Source organism: Rutilus rutilus (assembly GCF_951802725.1).
Source record: "Rutilus rutilus genome assembly, chromosome: 21".
Lineage (NCBI taxonomy): Eukaryota > Metazoa > Chordata > Actinopteri > Cypriniformes > Leuciscidae > Rutilus > Rutilus rutilus.
This window is the reverse complement of record NC_140226.1, coordinates 20,135,203-20,162,119: the sequence shown is the minus strand read 5'-3', so window position 1 is coordinate 20,162,119 and position 26,917 is coordinate 20,135,203. Positions and strand designations below refer to the sequence as shown.

The following is a 26,917-nucleotide window of genomic DNA, read 5'->3' as shown; positions in this document are numbered from 1 at the left end:
ATCAACTCACACTGCTTTTGCATTTAAAACATTTATTACCTCATGCTTTTGACAAAACAAAGGAAATAATCTTCTCTAAACAGCTGATATTTGATTGAATTGTTAGTTTAGGTTTATTCAATCCTTTACTCTGCACATTTTGTACTTAATGCAGGACTTTAGAGGGTTTCGATATATGTTTAAGACCTTCTTTTTCAACTTTTTGGCAAGTTTTTTACATTTTTTTATGAAATATTTGTTGGCATTGCATACAGAACGCACGTTCTGAGAGAGAAAACAAAAAATAAGATGGTTTTAATAAAAAGTAAACTTACATCAGTGTAAGACAATGTAAGACACATACATTTCTTCACATTTTCTGTGAATAGTATCATAAACAAAGTAAATAACTGTAGCCATAATATGGCTAATAATACCAAGATATATCCCATAGCAAATCACATTTATAAACATTATTTTATCTTCCTTTTTAAATAAATATATGAGTTTAAATGCACAAAATAGTGTGTTTTCAACAAACAAACAAAAATTGAAAAACAGGAATTCAGGAATATAAGTAATATTTACCTTGTTAATTAGAGCGTATATAATGGGTATATATGTCTTTATCATTTTCAAACATATACAACATTTTATGGCCATCTAGGAAGAGAAATAATAAGGGATGGTTATCTAGAAAATCCTCTGAACTTCACCACAGGATTATTTTGTAAATGTTTTTTTTCTTCTTTTTTTTTCATTTATTTTCTTATATATATCCATTTCATTACCTTGGCATTACACAGATCTTCCTTGTTGTCATAGAAGGTGATTGTCTGTACCGTCTCATGACTGGCCTCACATGGAGAACTTTCAGCAGCAGCTGCACAAAATATAACTTCATATATATGTATATATAACTACATTATAATAGTAACATTCTGACAAAATGCGATTCTGGTTTAACATTGCAATGTAATCAAATCAAACAAATGAGTCAAAGCAGTACTAAAACATTTCTTACCAAAGAGAATCAAGAAGGATCCAACGATACAGGCTAGATACATTGTTCTATAAGAGCACTCTAACCTCAGTTTTTCTTTTTCTTCTTCTTGGTTTTGCTGATATGAGCACAGACAAAGTTGCTAAACGTAAGTGTGAAGCAAAGTAAGTTGAACCCTCCTCTAACCCTGGACCAACCGTTCATTTGTTCTAATGATATAACAAAAGTATTCAGTTGCTACTCGTTGCTGATCTCTATTATTGAATAAAGTTTACAAGTCAGCTTCTGTGTTGTTAAACCTCATGGGTCTGGAACAGTCCTGATAGTTCAATGCTAATTACCCAAGGTCAGAAACTTCAGCAGTGTGCAAAGTTTATTCACTTTATTTGTTATTTTTGAGGCTTGACAGCCCTGTGGTTACATTTACTTTCATTGAATGGAAATTATCAGTGTTCAAATCCTGACTAACATAATAACAAATGATGCCATAATGTTCTACTATTCTATTAAATTGACTACATTTTCAACAGCACTTAAAAAACTCTCTAGGGTTGATAAAGCATCATAAACTCCAATGTCCAGTTATGATTGACTAAGAATGATAAGTTTAAGCACCTTTTGAAAAAATATGTATTTCACAGAATTGCTTATTTTACATAGATTTTTTTTAAACTGCGTTAATTCATTATGGTGTGAATTATTGGTATAGTTGGTATTACTACTTGGTCTTTGCTAAGGGGAGAGAAAACAACTTTAATGAGAAAAAAAAAAGATTACTATCAACTGAAAATAACCAGAAAGTCACATGAAAATTATTCGATTTTTAATGTGTATTTATGTAAAACATAAAACAATCTTACACCACAGGATCCGCAAAAAAAAGCATCTTCAGTACAATAAACATCCATCTACTAAATTATATTTTAAAGGGATTAAACATAACTTTTAACTGCATTTGTTGATCTTATCGTCTCTGTAACCACATAACCTCATCAATCTGCAGGTGCCTATAGGAGTACCTCCAGGAAAAAGGGTCACCATTATGGAATTTTTGTATCCGTTGGCTATAAGATAGCAGATGGAACGTATAGGGGCAATCAGTTTACCGCATATTTTATCGATTTTCTGAAAAGCATAAAGGAAAACAGAAGACTCTATTGCTGGCAAACATTCAAGATGTGTATGCACAATGAAAATGCACATGGCAGTGGACTGATATTCAACTAACAATTTTCTCTCAAATAATGAAAAACATTTTAAAAACAGATTACAATGAAGTTAGCTAGTAACAGTCAATGTAAATGTATCCCTTCTACAGCCATTGTCACGGTTGTTACTAGCATAACTTTATCTTCAAACATGTGGCCCTTGCACTCCCACCAGGGAAGAGTTTGTGCAGTATAATGTCCCGAAATTTCCCTGCACGCTGCACGCAGATCTTTCGAAAACCCTCAATGAATTTGTAACAGACCTTGTTTATCTTCTGTAAAATAACAGGGAAAACATTTACAAAATAGAACTTTACGACTAAATATAAAACAGACACAACTGTTAGCTAAAAAGCTTATTTTCCTTTTCATTATTAATTGTCCATGTGTGACAAGCTGTCCAATGAATAAATTCACATTGAAGTTACTTCTCACTATTCATATAATACTCATTTGATTAAATTGGAAAATCACAAACAGCCTACTTTATTCCAGACTAAGAAGTTAAATTTGAGCTTTTTCTCAATTATTGTAAAGTTTGTGAATTGCTATTCTGTCTCATGATTATATGTATTGATTATATATGTTAAACTGTCATTAGAGCCATTAGAAAAAGAAATTGTTCTGAGACAACTGAACATTACCTTTGAAATCTTTTGATAAACTGCTGTCTTAGCTCTTCTTACAACCTCTTGGCATACGCAACAGAAGATGATGCTCGGCCGCTTTTTCTGCATGCGAGGAATGGGGAATGAGGTCCAAAAAATCAGAATAATGAAAGTCAGTGACATGGACAAGTGAGTCTTATGCAAAATGGCCGTAGTAATGTACGAGTATAAATGACAAAGTGTTGTACGTACTGATAAGTCATTTCCATAGCCGTCCGTCAAACTGTGTAAGTTTTCAGAATGCGAAGGCATCTCTGGCTCCCACCAAATTGAAAGAGCTTCATTTTCACTCTCTGCTAGGGCTTTCCATTAAAAGAAAATGATAAAAATCATTATTTTAATTCACATAAACTGAATGATAATAAAGTCTTGTGATTCCCATAGTAAATAAATCAAATCAAATCAAATCAAATCAGTATTGTCAGGAATATCACAAATGATGTATCTTACCTGAGCAAGAGATCAGAAAAACAAAAAAGATTATTGATAACATTGTATCAGGTTCAGCAACTGATTCCCTCTGCCTTTCCTTTTTGCTTACTTATTGGGCTCTAACCAGCCTCTCTTTCTCTCTCTCTCTCTCTCTCTCTCTCTCTCTCTCTCTCTCACTGTGCAGAGGTACAACAGACCAGTAACAAAGAACTAAAAATGTGACATTGTTACAAGTTACAACTAAATACACTGCTGTCTAATTTCTAAAATCATGTAATTGGAGTCACTGCAATGTTATTAGGCATGTGCAACAGTATTAATATCACACAGAAAATTAAAAGAACATGAGACAACATGCACTTAAAGTAGGAAGTCAATGTTTATTATTATTTTTATTATTATTATTATTTTATTATTATTATCATTATTATTATTATTTTTATATCTTTTATTTATTTTTTATTATTATTATTATTTTGTTTTGTTTTATTTTTTCCGAAACTGTGTTAGCAGTTTTTTTCTTCTGGAGAGTTAAAACTGTTTACTCATGTCCTGTAAATAAGCTGACAGAAATGTACCAAATACCACTACACCACAGTGCTAAACGGTTGCTTTATCTTTTGTTGCTGTGTTTTTCTTTTAGCATGCGAATAACACATGAGAAAATGCAGCAGAAGCAAGTACAGTTTTTTTGGGATTGCTAACGCACAATTCATGAAACAATCCTCCATTTTCTCAGAACTTAGATCCAAACTGCAGCTGACGCACTCTCTAGTTACATTAAGCATGGATAATCATGTGCATTTTATCTGATATAAATGGAGTACAAGGTTATGAAATGCATTATGTGAATGGTTCGGGTCCCGCTCGTGCTGAGGCACTGCGGAGACTCGGATCATGGGGTTCCCAGATGGAGCTCGCTGAAGAGAGGTGTTTCTCTCTCACGCCCGTCAGAAGCCCGCAAGGGTGTGCTGCTGGACGAGGATGTGTTATCTCTTACATCCTCTGATCCAGCAGCAAGTGCTCTGCTGGCACCCAGCCCAAGAGAGCAGGAGATGGCTGATGAGGGTGAAAAAGAGTTACAACCTGAACCCTCACAGTCTCCCTGCCCTGCGTATGATGAGCTGTTGGGTGTTATGGAGCGCACTTCAGCGAGGCTTCAGCTGCCATAGGAACGCGTGAAGCAAGGAGCCATTTGCGGCAGGCTGGATGAACGGTTCCTTTCTGGCCATAACTCCCCAGCTCCCATGAGCCTTCCATTCCTTCCTGATCTGCATACTGAGATCAAGAAGGCATGGAAGAACCCATATTCTGCACGCAACCATCTTCGGCAGCGAGCAAATAACGCTGATGTCGAGGGGATGCGTGAACATGGGTATGTGTCGATGCCCCCAATCGACGAGACGTTCGCGAACTATCTCGCTGCTGGAGAGGCATCGGCACTAAAAGCTCCGGTCCTGCCTTCTAAGCCACTCAAGATCTCGCTTGAATGGCAGGGCATGCGCGGCAGCAGGTCAGGCTGGGGATGCCTTACACACTATGTCAGTGTTACAGGCATACCAAGCCGACCTGCTGAAGGATTTGGATCAGGGGCAGGGTCTCTCCCCTGACGCAGTGGATGAGCTGTGCCGCACCACAGATCTGGCTCTTCGGGCCACCAGACAAACCGCTGCCTCGATTCAAAGGTCGATGGCAGCGATGGTGGCCACGGAGAGACATCTGTGGCTGAACCTGGCTGACATCGGGGAGAAAAAAAAGGCTTTTCTCCTCAATGCTCCGGTTTCGCCATCTGAACTTTTCGGCCACCAGATGTCCACCAGAGCTGTTGCCCATGAATTGAATGTTCATTTTATACCATAAGCCGTCTTCAAAGGTGTTTCAAAGAGAGTGAGAGAGGGGGGGGGGGGGGGGGGGGGGGGGGATTGAGTAGAGTTACTCCCCTCGTTTGCAAGGGTTATAAAGCAATATATTATTGTGAGAGACTCTGTTTGGGAAAACAGACAGGTTGTTGGCAAGACTAGGTTAGTAGGTTTGATCAGGTCAGGCTCCCTGGTGGCATGTGGGGTTGACTCTATGTCCCCCTCAGAAAGTGACTGAATGGGACTCCTTTCGGACCCCCTGGTCATATTCCCTTAAAGGAACCCCTTCCTTGGAAGCTGTTGGTTCCAAGCCTTTGAGCGGCCTTGGTAGGCCTTCCATTGTTCAGATGCCTCTTTGAGGCTATAGCTTGGGCAGTTACCGTAGGGAATAATGTTACTGACAGCCTGTATGTGACCCGAAGAGAGGAGTGTTTTCTTGGCGTTTCAGGTTGAAACTGCCAGTTCTGACATTTTGTCATGAGCCATAATTGGCATGCACTCCCCTCAGCATGGTGGGATTGTACTTCTTTCCCCAATAGCGTCATCGACGCAGTGCGAGTTCCCTTTCGAAAGGGAACATCTAGGTTACGACTGTAACCTCTGTTCCCTGAACGGGGAACGAGACGCTGCGTCATTAGCCATGCCTCGGGGATGCCTTCTGAACAGTCCCTTCAGACGAAAAGAGGATGACATGTTCTCTAGGCGCCCCTTTTATACTTCCGGGTCGCACTAGTAGTGACATCATAGGCTGTCGCCGGTCAAATTTGATTGCCGTGACTGGATAACTTTTCAGACACCGGTTCACATGGAGGGCGTTCCCCAATAGCGTCATCGACGCAGTGTCTCGTTCCCTGTTTTCATTGGTCAAAGTGGTAGTTCATAGTAGTTGCGTAGCTGTCTATAGGGACAGAAAGCTCTCGTTTTTCATTAAAAACATCTTCATTTGTGTTCTTATGATGAACAAAAGTCTTACAGGTTTGGAACAAGAGGGTGAGAAATTGATGACAGAATTTTCCTTTTTGGGCGAACTATCCCTTTAACATCCATGGAATATTTCCATTCCACAAAAGGTTCTTTAAATTGGATAAAGGTTTTAAAAATGTTTTTCACACTAAGAAAAAAATGGTTCTTCTGTGGCATTGCTGCAAAATAGACTTTTTTTATTTATTTTAGAACCTTTATTTTTAACAGTGTGATATGCCTAGCCTGCTGCACAGCAATAATTTGACAGACTCCAGACAATGTCTTTGAATATGCTTTAATCACGGCTGGAGGATCTTTATATCAGGGTTAGGGTTATATCATCATTATATCATTTTTCTACAGTTTGTTATCATATTTATACATATGATGTATACATGGTAACATGTATAATTTTGCAAAACAGGTAAAAGCAAATCTGGATTTCTTGATTACTTCACCTTATTACTCAAAAGTCAAGAGTTTATAGACAGCTGTCTAGTTTCATTACCCTTTTTGTTATATTATTCAGGCATGCTTCAGACACACTTTGGCCGCAAGTGTTGGGGACATAGTTTTCAAAAGCATATAAATGTTAATCCTGCAAAGTAGCCTATCCAACACCCTATAGGCAGAATAATCTGGGAGCGTTCTTAATCTGTTATAAAGTAAATGGTTTGATATTTGCTTACAATCTTGGTTATCCCAAGAAAACTGAAAACATATAACTTTATTGCCATTAGGTGTTTTTGAAGCAGAACTAGGCCTACATTTTTAAATGTTCAATCGTGTTAGAAATAATAACACGTACCGTATATACCCGACTATAAGACGAGGTTTTTGTCCTAAAAATAGGCTGAAAAATGGGGGGTCGTCTTATATTCGCGATATAGACAAAATCACGGGGGGAAAGGGAGAAAGAACAACGGAATTAATATGAAATAGTGACTGAAACGCGACCCATTAAGACAAAATCAGCTCTCCCTTCCAAGATGTTAATCTGCACAAAAATCCTGATAATCGAGCCGTTAACTGAATTAAAACGCTGCTCCTCTCTGCCGCGCGAGACGCAGAGCGAGAGAGAGAGAGGCAGAGCGAGAGAGAGAGAGAGAGGTGTGCGCACGAGACGCAGAGCGAGAGAGAGAGAGAGAGGTGTGCGCACGAGACGCAGAGCGAGAGAGAGAGAGAGAGAGGTGTGCGCACGAGACGCAGAGCGAGAGAGAGAGAGAGAGAGAGAGAGAGAGAGAGAGGTGTGCGCACGAGACGCAGAGCGAGAGAGAGAGAGGAAGAGCGAGAGAGAGAGAGAGAGGTGTGCGCACGAGACGCAGAGCGAGAGAGAGAGAGAGAGGTGTGCGCACGAGACGCAGAGCGAGAGAGAGAGAGAAAGGTGCGCGCGCGTGCTGGAAGAGAGAGAATGAATTATCACAGCAATTTTCAAATAAAATTTTCTGTTGAAAACTAGATTTTTTCCACAAAAATAAGTCTGGAAAATGGGGGGGTCGTCTTATATTCAGGGTCGTCTTATAGTCGGGTATACGGTATTCAAATCTAAGCTTGAAGAATTCACATAGTTTGCATGTACATCGGTTTGCACAAATTTAATTTGATACAGACTGTTCGTTCATTGCCTCCAGAGATCAGCGCGTTGATCAGTTTAATTTTATATTTCTTCACAAATTGTGTACAACCAGGTATTTTTATTTTTTTACAAATTGTATTGAGCTGCCGATCAACCTCATCCTGCAAAACAAAAGACGAGAAAAATTCAAGAACAAGGGAAAACGATGAAGTTAAAGTATGTTTGTAAACAGTATGTACAAATATGTTTTACAAACCTTAGAAGCATGTTTTCCAATATATGCTATTAGTTTCTTAACAAGAATCTTACAAGAATCGCAAATAATTAGCTGAGGAAGAGAAGGGATAAATTAGAATATTGCTAATGAAAAGAAATAAGTGTTGTTGTTTTTTTCTTTGAATAAGTGAACATGTTTTATTTACTGGTTTGTTCTCTGTTGCCTTTTTGTCATGATAACTGAACTCCATCTCCCTCACAGAATTCAGATGGTCAAAGTGCTGCTGAGACAATCCCATCTGAACATCTGAAATGACTGAACATCACAAAATACTGTGTTAAAACTTTGGAACAAAAAAAGGGGAAAGGGATTACATTTATATTAGGGATTCGGGAACAATACAGCTTAAGGGCAACGATTCAGAAATATCCCACCTGCTGTATAGTTATTTCTAAATTGCCAAGACATCATTTGTAATTTTCTGTCTATGAAATGTTCATGAAAACGGTTATTAAATGAATAATAAAAATGAAAAATTACATTAGTAAAATAATATTAATAACAGCTTAAAAGACCTGATGCAAAAATACCTCATTTAAAACCATTTATGACGTCAAATGAAAGAATGTAATAATCTGTGACAAACAAATCTCCTTTGAAAGTTGCACATAATTAGTAAAATAACTAAAGAATGAGCCTCATTCATATTGCTTTTATATTCAGATTTCTGGATTTTCAATTGGTAAAGATTTTACAGAATACAAGAGGAAATCTCACCTGAACAGAGCAGCAGGGACCCAAAGAGAAAAACAAGTGATTTTTTTGTCATTTCTGTATCACAGTTTTCAATTATCAGACAACTGCCTGCTATTATGGCTGAATATTATATTTATATGGCAAATAAGGGAAGTTAGAGAAGATGCTTAGGTTGCTGAAATACAACTCCTGTCAGCTTAAAATAGTGCAACTTGTTAGATTCTGTCACGGTCAAAATGACCCCAAACACCTTAAGTGTTGTCCTTTTTTAACACTGATTAAGGGTTAAGAGTGCCCAGCACTCCCCTCAGCATGGTGGGATTGTATATCGTTCCCCATAGCGTCTTCAACGCAGTGCAGGTTCCCTTTCGAAAGGGAACGTATAGGTTACTGTAACCTCTGTTCCCTGAGAACGGGGAACGAGACGCTGCGTCGTTCGCCATGCCTCGAGATGCCTGCTGAACAGTCCCTTCAGATGAAAGTGGATGACATGTTCTCTAGGCGCCCCTTTTATACTTCCGGGTCGCACTAGTAGTGACGTCAGAGGCCCTGTTCCAAATGGCACACTTCATGTGCACTTTCGGTCTTGTGGACTTACAATGGCTTCCGCGTGCGCGTGTCCGTTAAGTGTGTTCGCAGTGTGTCCCATTTGTCATTTTTAGATCTCAGAAGGGTGCTCGCTCCCCATGTGGTCGATTTGCGCCCTTGATGCGCACTTTTGCTGAGCCCGTGCTGATGCGGGCTCCGCAGCAGACTTCTTCCCGACAGTCAAAGCGGCATTACGTCACGAAAGTGTGGACTCAGAGGAAGACCGCGAGTGCTTAGGGTTCCATTTGGGACAGGGCCATAGGCTGTCGCCGGTCAATATCAACTGCCATGATTGGATAGCTTTTCAGACACCGGGAACTGCACTTAATTGTAATGAATGTGCATTTATAGCATATTTTATGTCTTAAAACTATATTTAAAAAAAACTGTACTTGCAGATAACATAATATTAACCCAAAAGACCATTTCACGAGTTCACACGTACATGAAATCTGATGTAGTATTTATGCGTTTTTGGCTTGCTGTCCAGGGGAGGGCTCCGAGCTCAGAATTTGGCCCGAACCCAGAGTACTCCCTCCTTATACTGGGGTAGACCCAGCCGAGTGTGAGGTGATGGGGTGGTGGAGGGATGCTGAGAAACTGGTCTGAGACTGAAGGTGAGGAAAGGCTTTATTTATACCAGCTTCCTCTTGTGCTGATTGGTTGATTACCTGAACGTGCTCCTCCCGAACTTTGTTACATGAAACTTTATAAAGAGACATCAATTATTTTTGAACAATTTAGTTAAACAATAAGTATAATGCCTATTTATGAATATATTAGCATACTGTATTATATTTAATATGCAAATTTCTAGGGCCTACAAAATATTAGCACAACCAAAACTGCTGAAAACCTGTTGGACACAACATATTTCATGCCTTTTGCCCTCTGATTGATAGTTTATAGGCTACTTTTTTATCAATTAGTCTAATTAATCAAAAGTCTTTTTCTTTTCTTTTCTTTTTTTTTTTTTTTTTTTTTTTGCTGTGAAATCTTTAATGGTTTTTATAAAGTAAATGTAAGATGAACATTTACTGGACTGAACTTGGGTTTACTTGATTATCCATACATCATTTTTACATTAAAAATGGGAAAAAAATTTTTTTACATTTTTTCATGTTAATGTAAATGTCAAATATGACACAACAGGCTTTTAGGAAACATTTATTTGTCCATCTCTCAATTATCGTCAGTTGTGCTTGTGTCCGTAGCCTAATCTAATGGTTAGAGAGTTGAACTTCAGAGGCTGTGAGTTCGAGTGTCAGTACCGGCAGGAAATGTTTGTGGGGGAAGTGAATGAACTGAAGCATGCATGTCCCAAATTCCAAACAATTTATTATGTAAGCATGTTAATATTAATTAGCCAGTCCATGAATGAATTTTCTCTGAAATGGCTTGGGTATGCAGAGCATTTGCAGCTTAAAAGGACTGTATACGCCCCTGAATCTCATGTTTTTAAACTCAATAAACAAAACCTGTGGCAGAGAGACACGTTAGACCGTTGCACTTGTGTCTCGTGTCTATTGCAGCGTCTCGCACATTAATGACACACCGTTCTAAAAACACGACACTCAAGTTAAAAGTAAAAAAAAACTTCACTAGACCTTCTATTTTCCCCCTTACACTGCCTTGTGTCTCACGTTTTTGCACTCCACTGCACTGCTGTTCCTTTTTTTTTGTAAACATGCACATTTGTGACAATCACGCTCGACAATGCCACGTTTAGCTATGTTCACATGTGCTCCACCTCACACCACCATTCTCCAGGGCATCTTTGTTCAAATTGTCTACAAACCAACAGAACGACAGAGAACAAAGCATGATTAAAATCCCCAGAGGAAGTGTTTGGGAGAGAGAATACACCAATATAAAAGTCATTTTTGCATTATGTGCAGATGACATATTATTCTTGGAGCAGAATATTAACGTACATAAACTAATGTTGCCCTAGTTTTTGGTAGCGAAATGTGTTTGTATATCTTCGCTGTATTCTAAACTTTTCATGATATTAGCAGTAATTAGTTAACTAAACTTCAAAATATTCTTTGAAATCATGCATGCTTACTAATCTAATTTAATTAATCATGGAATGTGGAATAGCAAGAAGAAGGACTTACAGATATTGTCATCAATATTACCATGTCATGGCAAGTCGTTTCTCCCTTGTGTTAGCCGATTAAAAGACTCTGGTTTATCAACTGCCATGCCATTTGAATGATTATGTGATAACTGAATTAAGTGATTTTTATTATATTTATGTGATATATGTGTGATATGAAAAGAGAAAGTGAAGGTAATATTGTGTATGCATGAAAGAGATATAAAAGACACCAGATCTAACTGATGAAACATCTGCTTGCTTTTTTTCAGTGCGTATACATATTCACACCTCTTTCTTAAACACACCCTGACTTTACGGACATCTATGGTGTGGTATGGAAGTGTGAAGCATGCCCCTTGTGAAAAAGAAGTACACTTTAATTAAATGCAGTGTTATAATTTTTTTTACCCACTTAAGTACATCTTTACATGTAATTTCATAGTTACTTCTATTCGTGTCTTTGAAATATGGTTACACTACCAAGCATTTATGGTAAACATACTTTTTTTTTTTTTTTTGCAATTATATATATTTATTTATTTATTACCGTATTTTTCTTAGCGTAAGCTTAAGAGAATATAGTATACAGGTATTTCAAAATATTTCATATCTGTTTGTCTATTAAATGTGATGCATGACTTATTTTAATAAAGCACAGAACAAATAAGATCAATAAATAAACTTTAATTCTGTACATAAAGTATATACACAGAAATATCATGACGATGCAATCAACTCAAAATAAAAGAATATCAAAAGACCAGACAAGTTGAATTACCTTTTTTTGTTTTAAAAATGTATATATCAGCTCTGTGAAACATCTTAGTAAGAGACAGAGATTATGGATCATTTGAATTAATGTCTACTTCCATGACAAGACAAAAAAAAACAAAAAAACTTTCATTTAAAAAGGTTTACTATAATCATCTTCTTCAGTCATACCTGCTGTGATGTGCAGCAAATACATATTTCTGCTTCATTTAGCTTTTAATATTCAAAATCTGAACATTACAAATGTTTCTTTTCCTATAATGCCTTGTGTTTACTTATTAATAAAAGATAATCAGTGTGACATGTAGGCTAGCACATATCAACTGTTTAAGAAATCGAGACAGCTGAACACACTAAGACATTAAAAACATGTCAAGATTTGTTGGCTGAAACCTGAAACCCATGTCCACATACTTTTATCACAGTCCAGAGGGTGCGTTTAATCAAAGAATACACACTCATAATCCTGACACAGCTGAGCTCTGCTCCTTCCTGCTCTGTTCTCAGAAGCATGAGTGGAAAATAACATTTTGGAAGTTAAATAATTTAACTTAAGTTAAGCTAAATAAATAAAATTAAATAGTCAAATTCTGAATTCTGAAGTGTTAATGATAGCACAAAAAGAAAAGAAAAACACCTGTACATTTATGAAAAAAATAAATAAATAAAAAACAGCTGAAAAAAAGAACATTTATATAGAATCAGACATGTATTTGATTTTATGGAAATATTTGAAGCATTAAATACGTTGCTTTAACAATTACAGTATTTCAAAACAGTGTGAAGTAGTAGTGAATAGCTGATCGTTAAAACTGCTGCAGTTGCTGATGCCTTACACTAACATTCAATAAATGAAATACAGAAAACACAATTCTCTCAGATGAGAAAAAATATGACTTACATTCATTAGTTAATGAAACACGCATACAATGGGCCCCAAAAAGTATTTGGACATTTAAGCTAAACTTGAAGTATGCATATCATTGCATTAGATATCAAAATATCAAACCAAGTGGCGTTCAATGAAATATACTTTCTAGTTGTCAACAACCTTGACTCTATTTGGTTAAAAGTCGTAGGAAAAAAAATGGCTTAGAAAAGTGAAATTTGTTCAGAGAAAAGCTTGGCATCATTTGTTTGCGGATGATTTGATGGTTTTGTTATTTAATGAAATGCATTTTTAGGTGTCCAAATACTCTTTGGAGTCGGTGTACATTCTTCCTTTGTCACTGAGGAAGACAGGGGTTAGAAGAGGGCTGTTGTGACCCCTCCTGAGAGCCCTGCAGTGTCTGCTCATCCTACAGGTTGCACGAGTCGTCGCCCTGGAAAGTCTCTTTTTCTTTAACCAAACTGTTCTTTCATTTCATATATTCTCCAGGACGTCACAGGGCACAAATCCTCTCTTTTTTCCACTGGCTACTCTGATGAAGCCATTGTGTTCATCCTCACTGCTGACACAAATCTGAAAGTGCAGCATTATTAAGCTGTTTTGTGGCGGGAATCCAAGTTAGAAATGATTAGACTACAGCAATTGCTTAAATGTACTCACTTGTCCCTCTTTCAGGGTGATCTGCCCTTGTTCCTTACAGCCAATAAAGGTTCGGTGACATCTGAACACCCTGTCGCCTGCCCTCACCTGATGTGCAAAGGATGCCGGGAAAAAAACTATTCTATCTTCAATCACACCCTGGAATTATAAGTGAGATACACAAGAACAGAAATTTGAACTCACAAAAATGTATGTTCAAATATGCTATTGATTAAAGTAATAATTTTGACATGAAAGCTTTTTTCCTCATCAATTTGTAATTGCATGGATAAGAGCATTGAAAAAAGATTTTGACTAGTTTGACTAATCACCAAGAATTTCTGTGTATTCAATTTCGAAATACTTTAAAGGAACCAACCAAATATCATATTGGCCATGTATATGTATATATACCACCAGGTGAACTGCATTACAAATAGCACTATACTTCACTTGAATTGAACTTTTTGTAATTTACTTTTTGTGAGCATCTTTTAAATCATCAAGTTGCAGAATGATGCAGAACGTCGCATAAAAGAGAGAATCAATTTTTAACCATGAAAGTGGAAGTCTGCAAATGTGTCATGATTTTTACCTTCCACCAGTCATCATTGGAATCATCTGCCAGGATTATTCGATCTCCGGGTCTGCAGGGAGGACAGGAACACATTAGGACAAATGAGTACATTACATCCCCTTTCAATAATATGAAATTACTTTTGGAATTAGTTTTGGATTGAAAGCTTTGATGAGACTAAAAATTTTTGCGATGGCCTCATTCCATTACACGAGGCCAGAATGAAACTGCACATGCAAAGAGATCTAAAGTCAACAGTCATTTGCAGCCTCAGATTCAGACCTGAACCAAAGGATATGAAAGTGCTACTGTGTGAACGATTGTAAAGAGAAATGTGTGCATTCAGAATCAGTCTGAGCAGGGACAATAACACAGAGGTCACAATCAAAGTACCAAACCAAGCTGTTCAAACTCTGTCAATTTAACATCTGCCAAAACCACAGGTTTATGGTAATGGACTTTTAATGTTTATACAGGTTTTATGTTTATAGCGCTCTATGGACAGGAATATAGCACACATGTAGAGTAAAACTCGTATAGATCACTTCAATTATATTTTACGATGATTTGAGCTCTTTTTGAAGCTTGACATTTTTTAAATTGGTGGTGAGCTGCATTACAAATAGTACTATCGCACTATTCAACCTGCAATTTTATTGCAAGGAAGAGTTGCACTGATAAAATGCCATTGACCTTCATTCATTAATTTATTATCTATTATTTATAATTTATTATCAAAAACAGAAACCCTGTGCAGTTGCCCATATTCTGAAGTAATTTTGCACGCTCAAAGTCCAGTGTGACCGCACCTTAGTTACAAGGTCAGCATCTTTTTGAACAAATCTTTATTTAATAGTTTATTTAAATGTTTATTTAACAAATTGTGTGTGTGTTTTTTTTTTTTTTTGTCTGTTACTGTTTGTGTTTTGGACCATGTGTGTCCTTAATAAAGTTTGATGATGATGAATGGAAACAACATAAAATCAGTCAAGGTAGAAAACTGAAAACTTTTTCCCCCATCAAAACTCATGTTTATTCAAGAGTATGCTTGTCAATCATAGTTAAGCATACGGTGTGCATTCTGCATACAAAGAAACCCTGAGCTAATCGTTATCACCAGGAAGTTGTCCAGCAGACAGCCAACAGCCTTCCTGTGACAACCGATTGCATATCCCGTTGAGGATATATTGAGAGAGAGAGAGAGAGAGAGAGAGAGAGAGAGAGAGAGAGAGAGAGAGAGAGAGAGAGAGAGAGAGAGAGAGAGAGAGAGAGAGAGAGAGAGAGAGAGAGAGAGATCACATTATACTGGAGTGAAGACTCAAATCAGCTGTGACACTGAATAACTCAGCACATTTCTAGTGTGTGTGTGTGTGTGTGTGTGTGTGTTTGTGAGAGGGAAAAGGAAGTTTATTATAGATGTTAGTAGAATACTACCATCTGCTGTTGATACCACAAAATAAATATAGGAAAGGAATAGAACAGCAGATCTTGCCTCCTTTGAAATCTAAAAAATGCTTTCTTCTCACCTCATTTCCAGGTCTTGGTTGTCTTGTTGGGTGAATCCGAACAAAGCCACGTAAGTATTGAGCTGCAGAGGGTCCCTCTTCAGCTCTCTGTTTGACTACAGTTTAAACATACAGGGACATAAACAGAAAGATTCTTACAAATTACATCACAAACCAACAGACATTAAACTAAAAATGTGTATAGGGAAAAAAATTACATTCAACTTTTAATGTTAGTTTTTAATGTTTTAGAGTTAAATTCCTAGTTTATAGAATCATTCCTGAATTTATTCCTTTGTATTTATGTAATGCAATGAAAGGAAAATATTAATAATAAAACATTATTGCCAGAAGCATGAGTTAAATAAAGACAGATTCCAGAATGCAAACATTACTGGGCTGCAGACATTGGCTAAGGTGGATGTGTTTCTTAAATTTGGAATTTTTCCACAAGCTCCTGGGAAATTTTTAAGTATGAGTGCACGCGCGCGCGCACGCACACACACACACACACACACACACACACACACACACACACACACACACACACACACACACACACACACACACACACACACAAAACACACGTGAATGAAGTGCAGCTAGCTGCCTCATATTAACGTCAGAAAGAATTGACACAAACCAATTAAAATTCTGACTAAGCTTCATTGCAAAAATTATTTTCATCTGCCCTAAAATATCAAGACCTCTGTGCTACACAGCAGAAAATAAGGTTATTTTTTAGAAAGTAACAAACAGGGGAGAAACAGGGCTAGTTGTCATAATGGTTAAAGCTCAGTAGTTGTTCAGTTTTGAGTCAAAAGTCCAATTGCACAAATGTGCATTACTCCAGACTTCAGTGTCACATGATCCTTCAGAAATCATTCTAATATTATGCGGATTTGGTGCTAAATAAACCATTTTATTAGCAGGAATGCTGAAAACGGTTGCACTGCTTAACATTTTTGTGAAAACTGATTTTTTGATGAATAGAAATTTCAAATGAGAAGTCTTTACAGTAACTTTTGAGCATCCTTGGTAAATAAAATAAAACTTGTTGACCCCAACCTTTCTAACAGTAGTGCAACTCATATTTGTTTTACTGTTTAATTTGCCTTATGACAACTCAATGAACTCTTTTTTTTCGTGGAGAATAATGATGCAAAAGTACAACAGCTTTTTGGTAGCCAAGACTTACGGTATGTGCCTATATTGACTGACCCATAGACACTAGACAGCCATAAATGGCATAAACAATATTTTAAACAAATTATACAAAGTGTGTAAAAAGAGATTTTGTGATGCTTACAGATGATTCTTCTGATTTCCTTTCAGCAATATGAAAATGTTCTGTTCCATTCTCCAAGGGTGTAAAAACTAAAACACACAGTACAGTAAAAATCATTGAGTAAATACTGTAATTCAAGTTTAGATCTGTTGATAATGAGCAACTCATTGTAGAACAAACCTTGCTTGTTTTCTTATTATTGCATGATGTTAAATTAATGATGCTGTTGTAGTGGGTCATTGGTCAGAGTGGTGGACTGATTAGACAAAAATAATCATAGTTTCTCGGTCATGCTGGCACCAGATAAAAAATATCTGTCTCTCTTCCCAGAGCAAGCACAGTCGTGGGCACATGAATTCACTGAAGCTGGGGGTCAGTCTGTGATGAACTGAAGACTTTCTGATACTACATCACAGTCTGTCCAAACAACAGTGTGCCATTTAGGCTTAAGCGGTAATAAGTGTGAGTAATGTCTCTGATCAGAAGCTGGCAGTTTGGAGTTAAACTGAGGATTGTGGGATGGATGAGCAGATATGCATGAGCAGTTTCTGCTCGGCCAGTTTTATCATAGGGTGATTTAAGACAGAATTTGACAATAAATAATGCTTATAAAGGAATAACAAATTCTACAAAGAAAATTGTAGAATTTAAAAACTAGTTTTTTCATTTGTAGTTGGATTTATTCTTATTTAGGAAAGCTCAAATTGTCCGGAAATAAAGTTTTTTTTAACATTCTCACCATTGTCACTGGGTTTCCTGGTGAGTTGAGCACGACTGCAGTGGGCCGCCTTTTCCTCTGGTACCTGAGCCACGTCACTGGTCTGAACAAACGAGTAAACACACATGAATTCTCTCAAATACACATATATGAACACAATGTGTCTTAACAAATGTCTTTGTTATGTATTTTAGACATAAAAAGTTTAAATGTTAACATTACTATTGAGAGATTTATTAAATAGCATATAAATTATGCTTTTATCTTTTATTTGCAAATAATTTCATGGTTGATTTATTTCACCCTGGCTTCATCCTGTTGTTTCTTCTGTCTATTCTCTCTCTTTCATCTCATTCTCTCCCTTTTTGGTCATATTTGCTTTAGAGAGGCATTATCTGAAGCTAACCATCACTTCCTTCCAGGGTGTGTGTGTCTGTGTTTGTTTCAAGCAGTAAAACATTACATCTGGGACGCTTATGTTCCCTTACAACCATAGTAACTTCACATTAGATGGTTTAAACATTCACATGAACACACAGATTTGAAAACCTGAGTACAAAAAACCCATAAATGTAATAAAGTAATAAAATTGAGTACATATGACAGGGACCAAAGATGTTGCTATAAATGACATAATGATGACAACATTCTTGTTTTATAACAGCGGTTTACAGAAACAGATCCCTGTGATAATGTCTTAAAGGGATAGTTCACCCAAAAATGAAAATTCTGTCATTAGTTACTCACCCTCATGTCGTTGCAAACCCGTAAGACATTCATTCATCTTTGGAACACAAATGAAGATCTTTTTGATGAAATTTGAGAGCTTTCTTTCCCTCCATTGGCAGCTATGCAACTGACACTTTGACGCTTCAAAAAGTTCATAAAGAGATTGTAAAACTAATCCATATGAATTGAGCGGTTTAGTCCAAATTTTCTGAAGAGACGGAAGCTTGCTGAACCTCAAAAGTGCTGCATAACACGAGAATGAACCTCATTGGTTCTTGCTGAAGCTCAAACGTGCTGCGTAACACAAGAATGAACCTCATTGGTTCTTCTGTTTACCACAACTGAAGTGTGAGTTGATGAATGTTTATATGTGAATAAAAGCCCAAATTCAATCTGTTCATCATATAAAGTGATCGTGTGTCTTCAGAAATTTTGGACTAACCGCTCGATTCATATGAATTACTTTTACAATCTCTTTATGAACTTTTTGAAATATCAAAGTGGTAGTTGCGTAGCTGTCAATGAAAGCTGTCAAAGCTGACAGAAAGCTCTCAGATTTCATCAAAACAATCTTCATTTGTGTTCCGAAAATGAACGAAAGTCTTACGGATTTGGAACGACATGAGGGTGAGTAACAGTGACAGAATTTTCATTTTTGGGTGAACTAGCCCTTTAAATAGAAGAATAAAGAAGCATTTTTATATAGAGAGGAAATAATAATTGTGAATTAAGACTTGAGCAAAGAGAAGCTTAAAGAGATTAAATTTAATTGTCTTGAGTGTTTCATTGAATTAATCATAATAATCATCACCATTTTTTTTACCACAAGAGTTTCACTTCACAGCCAAGCAAATGCACATTAAAATGTGTTATCAATCTTTTTAAAAGCCTAAACTGAAGCAGATTGTCTGCCGGTAAATGATGGATGCATGTTTACTATTATCATCTTAACCCAAACACCAGTTTCTCTCTCTCTCTCTCACACACACACATACACACACCTATTATTTTAAATGACATTTTCTAGACTTTTCCGCATTTTTAATAAAAAAATATTTGAGTATGTTTATGTTGAATAGAGGACATTGGCACACCTTAAGAATAATGTGCTTTTCACTACTCCAATAGATTGCAGACAAAATATACCGGTATATGTTTTAATTGAACATTGATGGAACAACAGATTTTGTGTGAAAATAAATCATAAAAGTGGGTTGATTTGTTTAAAAATCTTACAAATGTATGAGGTGGCAAGGTGGGCCTTTTACCCCACATACAAATACTTTAGCTAAAGTAATATGTTTTGATAATATCCAATTTTGATGAATCATTTTTTGTTTGTTTTTTTGTTCAATAAATATACTGTTATTAAATAAGTTCATTAAAAAAAACACAGGAACAAAGTTATTTGAAAAAGTAGCATTGTCAGAGGTGCCATAATAATTTCATATATCTTTACAGTCGTAACAATATATATATGATATTTTATTATATGATACGATTAATGGCATATTTTTAAATATGATGGTTTCATTATAAATATGGTGATTATCTCTATGGTGGACACCCAACTTAATATATGATATTTACCTTCTGAATCTAACTGTCATGTCAACAAAAGGAAAAGTCAGGCAGCTATTTATTATCATATTAATTATTGTGCTTTTAGCTCCAACAGCAGGGGCGCATTTTACCCCAAATACCATACTTTTACATATTCTTTCATTATAGAAAAACTGTTGCTTTAATTACCTTGAACAAAACTGAAAAACATTAAGAAGACCTTTGTCTCAAAATATAGTAAATTTTAATCGATTATCATTTGCTACATAAATCTACATTAAAAAAAAAAAAAAACATGAAATATTAGATCAAATTACAACAGAATCAACTTTGTGTCGCTGTCCGGGATTACGTCAAGGATCAGCCAAATTTCCATGTGCATCATCAAAAGCGGTTATTAAGAAAAGTGCTGAGATGAATTTTTGTGCCATCTAGTGATTTTAAGGAGAATAAAGTAAAATGCGACTTTAGCCCTGTTGTACCCTATCAGTTGAATCAGCATACTGCCTAGCACAAACTTAGGGTGTACTCACACTATAGGCACAGTTGCCTTGTACAGAGCCCTGGCATGATTGCCCTATAAAAGTGTACTATCCAAACAGTAATAGAAGATGTTTTCTGTTGTAATGATGACAGTAGCGCACACAAGAGTAGTAGCTACTCCGTGCTCTATCAACGGTTAGCGATCATACTATAGTGTACCGCGATCCGCGTCCGGGCACACTAGCGGTCACACGTGCTCAGGCACGGTTCAGATCGACTAGTGTGAATGCACCCTTTGGGGCCTCAAAATGTAGGTCAAACCATTACACACAAACACACACACACACACACAAGCGTTGCATCCATTCTAACTGTCAGAGACCCATCAGACTGGATTTTCCCACTCTGTAATATCTTTTCCAAATTCGGTATTAAATTCCACTGTTACGCTGATGATACACAGCTTTATATATCTACAAACCCTGATTCCATTCTCCCCCCTGCCTGTCTTACCAACTGCCTTCACGAAATAAATGTCTGGTTTTCTGCCAACTTCCTCAAAGTTAATGGCAGTAAGACTGAAGTACTCCTTATTGGCACTAATTGTCCTGGCCCTGTCCTGAATCTTCTCTAGTTTATATCAGTTTATTAACAGTTACTATCTCGGCCCAGCACTTAGCACAGCAAAAGCAAATAATCCGCAAACGGGAGGAATCGAAACTGCTGTTGGACTTAAGTGCAATAAAATTCAAACTGCAATTCTTTCCAGACGCGGCTTGACTCAAATGGTAAACTGAAACAACAGGAGAACTGGATATTAAGAAAAACCACCTGCGCGCTCTCGCCGTTTCCACAGACTGACCGCTTGTCCTGGTTTGTCCTTTATCCATTGACGGTTCTTCCGATTCTCATTCCCGACAGGTTAGGAACTTAGGAGTCATCTTTGACAGCACCCTTTCATTTGAAGCTCACATTAATAAAATAACCAGGTCTTTTTATTTATATCTCTGCAATATTGCTCGCCTCCGTCCATTTCTCACTCCGCGTAGTTCCGCTATTCTTGTTCATTCGCTTGTCACCTCCCGCATTGATTACTGTAATTCTCTTTTATCTGGTTTACCACACAAATCTCTTCATAGATTCCAGTTGATTCAGAATTCTGCAGCTCGTATCATAACCCGAACTCCAGCTATTCAACATATTATCCCATCACTCCAAAAGCTACACTGGCTCCCTATCAAATTCCGGATTGAATTTAAAATTCTCCTCCTCACTTACAAATCTCTTCATAACCTCGCTCCACCTTACCTTTCTGATCTCGTACAGCCCTACACCCCTTCTCGAACTCATTGGGTCTCCTCCATACAACTTCTGCTTGCCTAACCACCATGGACCATAGGGCCCTTAGTCGTGCTTCTCCTGGTCTTTGGAATTCTCTCCCAGTCAGCATCCGTAATTCAGACTCGTTAGCTCAATTTAAAGTCAAACTTAAAGGTGCAGTGTGTAATTTTTAGCGGCATCTAGTGGTGAGGTTTGCGAATTGCAAACAGTCAGTCACTCACGGCCTATCCCTCCATTTGCAAACTCGAAGGAGAAGCTACGGTGGCCGACGTAGGATTGGAAGATGTCGTCGTCTGAGTCAGCAGAGAGTAGCAAGTCAAGCAATGAGGTTTCTTTATATTATATTTTATATTAAATTATATTTACTTAATTATTCAGTAAAACCACATGTTATTGCGATTGTTATTTTTACTTGTTCATCATTGTGTTAGTCTTTTATTCACTGACTTTACCATAGCTTGTTTCCATGCTAGTTAGTATAAGATAAGAGCTATGGATAAGAGCATCAAAGCAGCTAGGTAAGGGGAAATAGCTAACGTTACGATGTCTGAGGCGTCGTTCGGACAGCATGTTTTTCTCCATGTTTGCATGCAGTATTCTGCTGCTTCTCATTCAAGTTAGTGACGAAACATGCTCTGTAGCGCTGTTTGTTCGCTGTCGGCTACGGGAGAAACATAACGTCACAATATGTCGACCTTCATAGAAGGGGGGTGCCCGCAGTTATGTGGATATAAATTACTCATTTTAAGGTAATAAAAACATAACGGTTCATTAAGTAAGGTCTTCATACACCACTGAAAACATAGTTATGGATCTTATATTGCATTTCTGTCAATAGATCCTCAGAAATATTACACATTGCACCTTTAAAACTCATCTATTCAGAATTGCTTATCTTCCATGATTACTTTGTGCACTCAAATCTAGTACTTTTTTATTGCTATTTTTTATTGCCATTGTTATTTACTGTTATTTTCTATTTTAATATTGATATTGCTGCTACTTGTTGTATGGTGACCTTGAGTGGTTTGAAAGGTGCCTTAAATAAAATGCATTATTATTATTTATTTTTATTTATTTATGTAACTTCCAAAACAAAAAAATGATTTGAATATTCGAAAAAACACTAATTGCAAGCATGTATTTTTAAAAGGTATGAGAAAAAAGGGATACAACTAAACAAGTGTTTCTTACAGAGTTTCTCTGTGGTGACTCCGATCCACTGGTCCGCTTGTTCTTTTGTGCCAGAGAGGTTCCAAATCTCAGAGTCTCATACACCGGGTCAACTCTACTGCAACAGGCTAGGACAAAACAAAACATACGTCAAAATGCTACAATATGTCAGTGAACAGGATGTTCAAGCTGGTGATGCTATGCCATATTATGCAAAAGTAAAAAATAAAATAAATGAAATTCTGCATATTGCTCACCAATAGGCATAACCTCCCTAATGCAGCCAAACTGTTCCTGAATCAGCAGAGGGGAGCTAGAATATCTCCGAAAACCTTTGGGCTGCAATCAAACAAACAGGATCAGTGGATTTTATTATTTCATTAATTAACTTTTTATACCCAGAATTGGTTTTCATGGGCACCTTGATAAGGATATGTAAAAACAATACCTGAATCAATAATTCTCAATCTGAACAATTGGTTGTTATTGTTAACAAATGGTTATCATGAAAGAAATAACCCAACATCAAATAAAAATGTAAACAAAAATCGCAAGATAGCACAACATACCAAACACATACATTCAGTGGCATTTTAGCTTGAGCTCCATTTAATTTCTGACACTGCTACAGTCTCATGTTACGTGCCATGCCAAAATTTCAAGCTGATTCTTAAGATTGAAATGAGTAAAAAACAAAAATCATTTCAGAGAGACTCACAATTACTAGGATTTTAATATGCTTTTTTTTTTTTTGTGGCAAATACATTTCCTAGAGTCATTAGTGTTATAACCCTGTTAATAAAGAGATGATAAATAATATTGGTAATAGAAATATTGGTGTTTATTATGTACTGTTATATTGGTGCGTATGAATGAAAATAATTAGATGATATTCAGAATCAGAATCAGAATCAGAATCAGAAAGAGCTTTATTGCCAAGTATGCTTGCGCATACGAGGAATTTGTCTTGGTGACAGTAGCTTCCAGTACACATACAATATAAAGTGACAAGACAAGTAACATAGGTATAAATAAAAAATAGAAAAAATAAAAATAAAAAGATTATAAATTATAAATATATATAAAGTTATAAGGTGCTATAATGAAATGTCTGAGGGAAGTATTGCACATGTTTGTTCCACAGTAGCGGAACATTTAAGTGTTCATGAGGTAGATATTCTTCATTGTGTTAATTTTGTGAAAACCCGTGAGTGAAAACATGCCTTGATTATTTAATGATGGTTTGGTTCCTCTAATCAATTTCAGAGCAGCATATTTGTAAGATATGCATTACTTTTCATCAATCAAAATATTAAGATATAATTTTAACTATATATTTCTCAATCCTAATATGCACTAGTATACACAGATAAATGTCCCTAGTGTTCTCACACAAACCTCTTTATAGCTGCTGCATTACAGTGTACTGTACATTTGCTTCATGTCTGAAGCAAATGACTTAAAAGGTTAACTCTTTAATTATTAATCCAGTGTCAGTCTGATAGCATTCGACTTCTTTTTCACGCACGCTGTATAAATGACTGTTATCGAGGCAAATTAATTTGATTAAAGCTTTTTAAATGGATTTGAATGATTTTATGCCTTTAAGATTTGAAAGCCTAGATTTACACCTGATTTAAATCAACAAAGAACAAGCTCCTACAGCATTATATCCAGGCACACACATACCCCAAGAAAGATACCTCACTATGCCCTTATTAGTATTTGTTGTGTTTAGTCCAGGCAGAGTGTCTACCTACGCAATCAGCATCACAAATCTGCTTTGAAGACTTCTTCGTTAGCCATGACTGGGGTTGGGGACTAATTTAAGTACCACTCGAACCCAGCGAGAAGCTCTCCAGTGTTGCTACATCACATTTCCCCAAGAGCTCACTAGGGGAATCGTGTAAAGAGACATGTTCAGTGCTGAAGTAGATGCTAATAAATGCATTCAACAAAAGTGCACCATGTCTGGGAGTGCCCTAAAATACAGAATTGACTCAAATGAAAAACCGTCCATGTGATTAAGTTGAACAACAATAGCTACACCACTTGTACATGGGAGTTTTAATGGTTGACTAACAATCAGGACTAGTAGTAAAGCACTCTTTTGAAAAGCACTCGTAGCTCAAAGGTTCTCACTGATCAGACAAGCCAAGAGAAATAAACAGAGTTTTAAAATAGCAAGTTGTCCACTTTAGAGCAAAAGTGGAATTAGAGCCGAATCCTGTGGGGAGTTGTTCTCTTTTTAATCCTGACCCCCCACAGCTATATTTTCCATCTGTGAGAGCCCACTACATCATCAGGAGACTCAAACCTGCCAAACCGTCTGAAGCACAAGCACAGCATTTTTTCCACTTCCTGTGTTGATGATCTAATAGTAGAGTTCTAGAAACAAAAGTGCTTGGTTCTAAGAATAAAAAACATTGGTCAAAGGCGATTCTACCCAAAGTTCTTTTGTTTTCTTTTCAACAGTTGCTTCTGTAGTGCTTTATGGTGAACTGTAACCGGGTTAATTGTCATTCAACAACTGTATTCATCCTAACAAATGTGAAATGACTTACTAATCAGATAATACTGTAATAATATTTTACAATATTGATAATTTACTGCATTTTTAATTAAATAAAATTGAGCATAAGTGCCTTCTATCAAAAACATATTTGGGATTAGTAAGATTTTTTTGAACAGCATTTTGTGTACTCAAAAGTAAAAATTCTACATATATAATAATATATCTTGATCTCAGTATTACTTTAATCTGTTATTTGACAGATTTGATCCCAGAAGTATCTACAATAGTAATAGATAATAGTTTTTTTGAGAAAGCTGTGAACTTGTTCTCATGGTCAGTCACTCATTCTCTGAGAAACCTGACTCACTCTGGCATCGCAGTGAAACCATGGGAAAACCGATGGAAATTTTAGCACTTTTTTCCTTCTTGCCATTTTTTTCCTGTGTGGGGGGCGTGTGAATTTCCCATAAGAGTCGTGACTTGTGGGTCCCCCGAGTAAAGCACAGAGGTGTTTACATGATAGATGCATCTTGATATTCCGTATCAACTATCCCATCCTTCCTTTCCCTCACTTTCTCTAGTACACACCAGAGAATCATTAACATTCATACTCACTCAGCAATTCACAGAAGGAAAAGACAGACTGATGAATCACACCTTCAAATCGCCAAAAATAACACTCTCAAGAGTAACATATCTTAACACTTTTCACCTACTACCAGAAAGTAACAACAGGAAAGTGGTATTACAAATTATAAGTATGAAGCTGGTTTCAGCACCTTTTTGTACGGCAAACAAACATTGGCCAACCTGAGCAACAAATGAACATGAACACTGAATACTTGTTCAGTTCCACATTTAATTTCCAAGATTAACCAAATATCAACAAAACAAACAAAGTGTGTGTGTGTGGGGGGGGGGACGACAAATACTCGATTCACAAAGTAAAAAATATCTCACCAATTTCCCCATGCATCTCTGCTGTCCAACTCCATCCAGGCACTTGTGGTGGATGCCCATCTTGCAGGCTTTGCACCGGAGCCCCAGCTTAGCATTGGTGCCTAGCAAGTTGAGGTCATATTGAGTTAATATCAGGTTTACAAGTCAAACATATTGAACATGTATTGAACAAATTTGTTAAAAAAAAAAACAATGTTATGTTATATTACTGCAAAACAAAAAGTGATCAATAAATACAGGTCAGAGTAAGAAATTCCCACATGTGCAGTTTTGCTGCGAAATTCGATAATCAAGACTAACAGTTTGTTCTTTTCCATCCACTATTAATTCTTAATTAGCAATTAAATATTTAATTCTAAATAAATGTTTGTATATTCTTATTAAAGGGTTCAAGGGGTGCAATTCTGCAAGTG

At 36.7% G+C, this 26,917-nt stretch overlaps 1 protein-coding gene and 2 long non-coding RNA genes across 4 annotated transcripts in view; all 3 read right to left on the bottom strand.

Moving 5' to 3' along the window:
• Window positions 1-19: 19 nt before the first annotated feature.
• Window positions 20-1,123, bottom strand: LOC311280406. The gene is made up of 4 exons (XR_014625671.1): window positions 1,004-1,123; window positions 771-862; window positions 568-642; window positions 20-264 (listed from the first exon to the last, which is right to left on the bottom strand). It is a non-coding gene; the product is annotated as an uncharacterized lncRNA (long non-coding RNA).
• A 660-nt stretch (window positions 1,124-1,783) lies between these two features.
• On the bottom strand, window positions 1,784-3,451 carry LOC311280405. Its single transcript, XR_014625670.1, has 4 exons — window positions 3,309-3,451; window positions 3,051-3,160; window positions 2,835-2,921; window positions 1,784-2,465 (listed from the first exon to the last, which is right to left on the bottom strand). It is a non-coding gene; the product is annotated as an uncharacterized lncRNA (long non-coding RNA).
• Window positions 3,452-12,022: 8,571 nt separating this feature from the next.
• Window positions 12,023-26,917, bottom strand: part of stac (SH3 and cysteine rich domain) — a 28,358-nt gene continuing 13,463 nt past the window's right edge. For both annotated transcript variants that reach the window (XM_084393303.1, XM_084393304.1), the window contains 9 exons: window positions 26,505-26,605; window positions 23,287-23,368; window positions 23,051-23,157; window positions 17,762-17,843; window positions 17,044-17,111; window positions 15,756-15,850; window positions 14,248-14,299; window positions 13,674-13,811; window positions 12,023-13,586 (listed from right to left, as the gene is read on the bottom strand). In XM_084393303.1, the coding sequence (XP_084249429.1) occupies window positions 13,488-13,586; window positions 13,674-13,811; window positions 14,248-14,299; window positions 15,756-15,850; window positions 17,044-17,111; window positions 17,762-17,843; window positions 23,051-23,157; window positions 23,287-23,368; window positions 26,505-26,605 (824 nt within the window). In that variant the 3' untranslated portion in view covers window positions 12,023-13,487. The remainder of the gene's footprint in view (window positions 13,587-13,673; window positions 13,812-14,247; window positions 14,300-15,755; window positions 15,851-17,043; window positions 17,112-17,761; window positions 17,844-23,050; window positions 23,158-23,286; window positions 23,369-26,504; window positions 26,606-26,917) is intronic.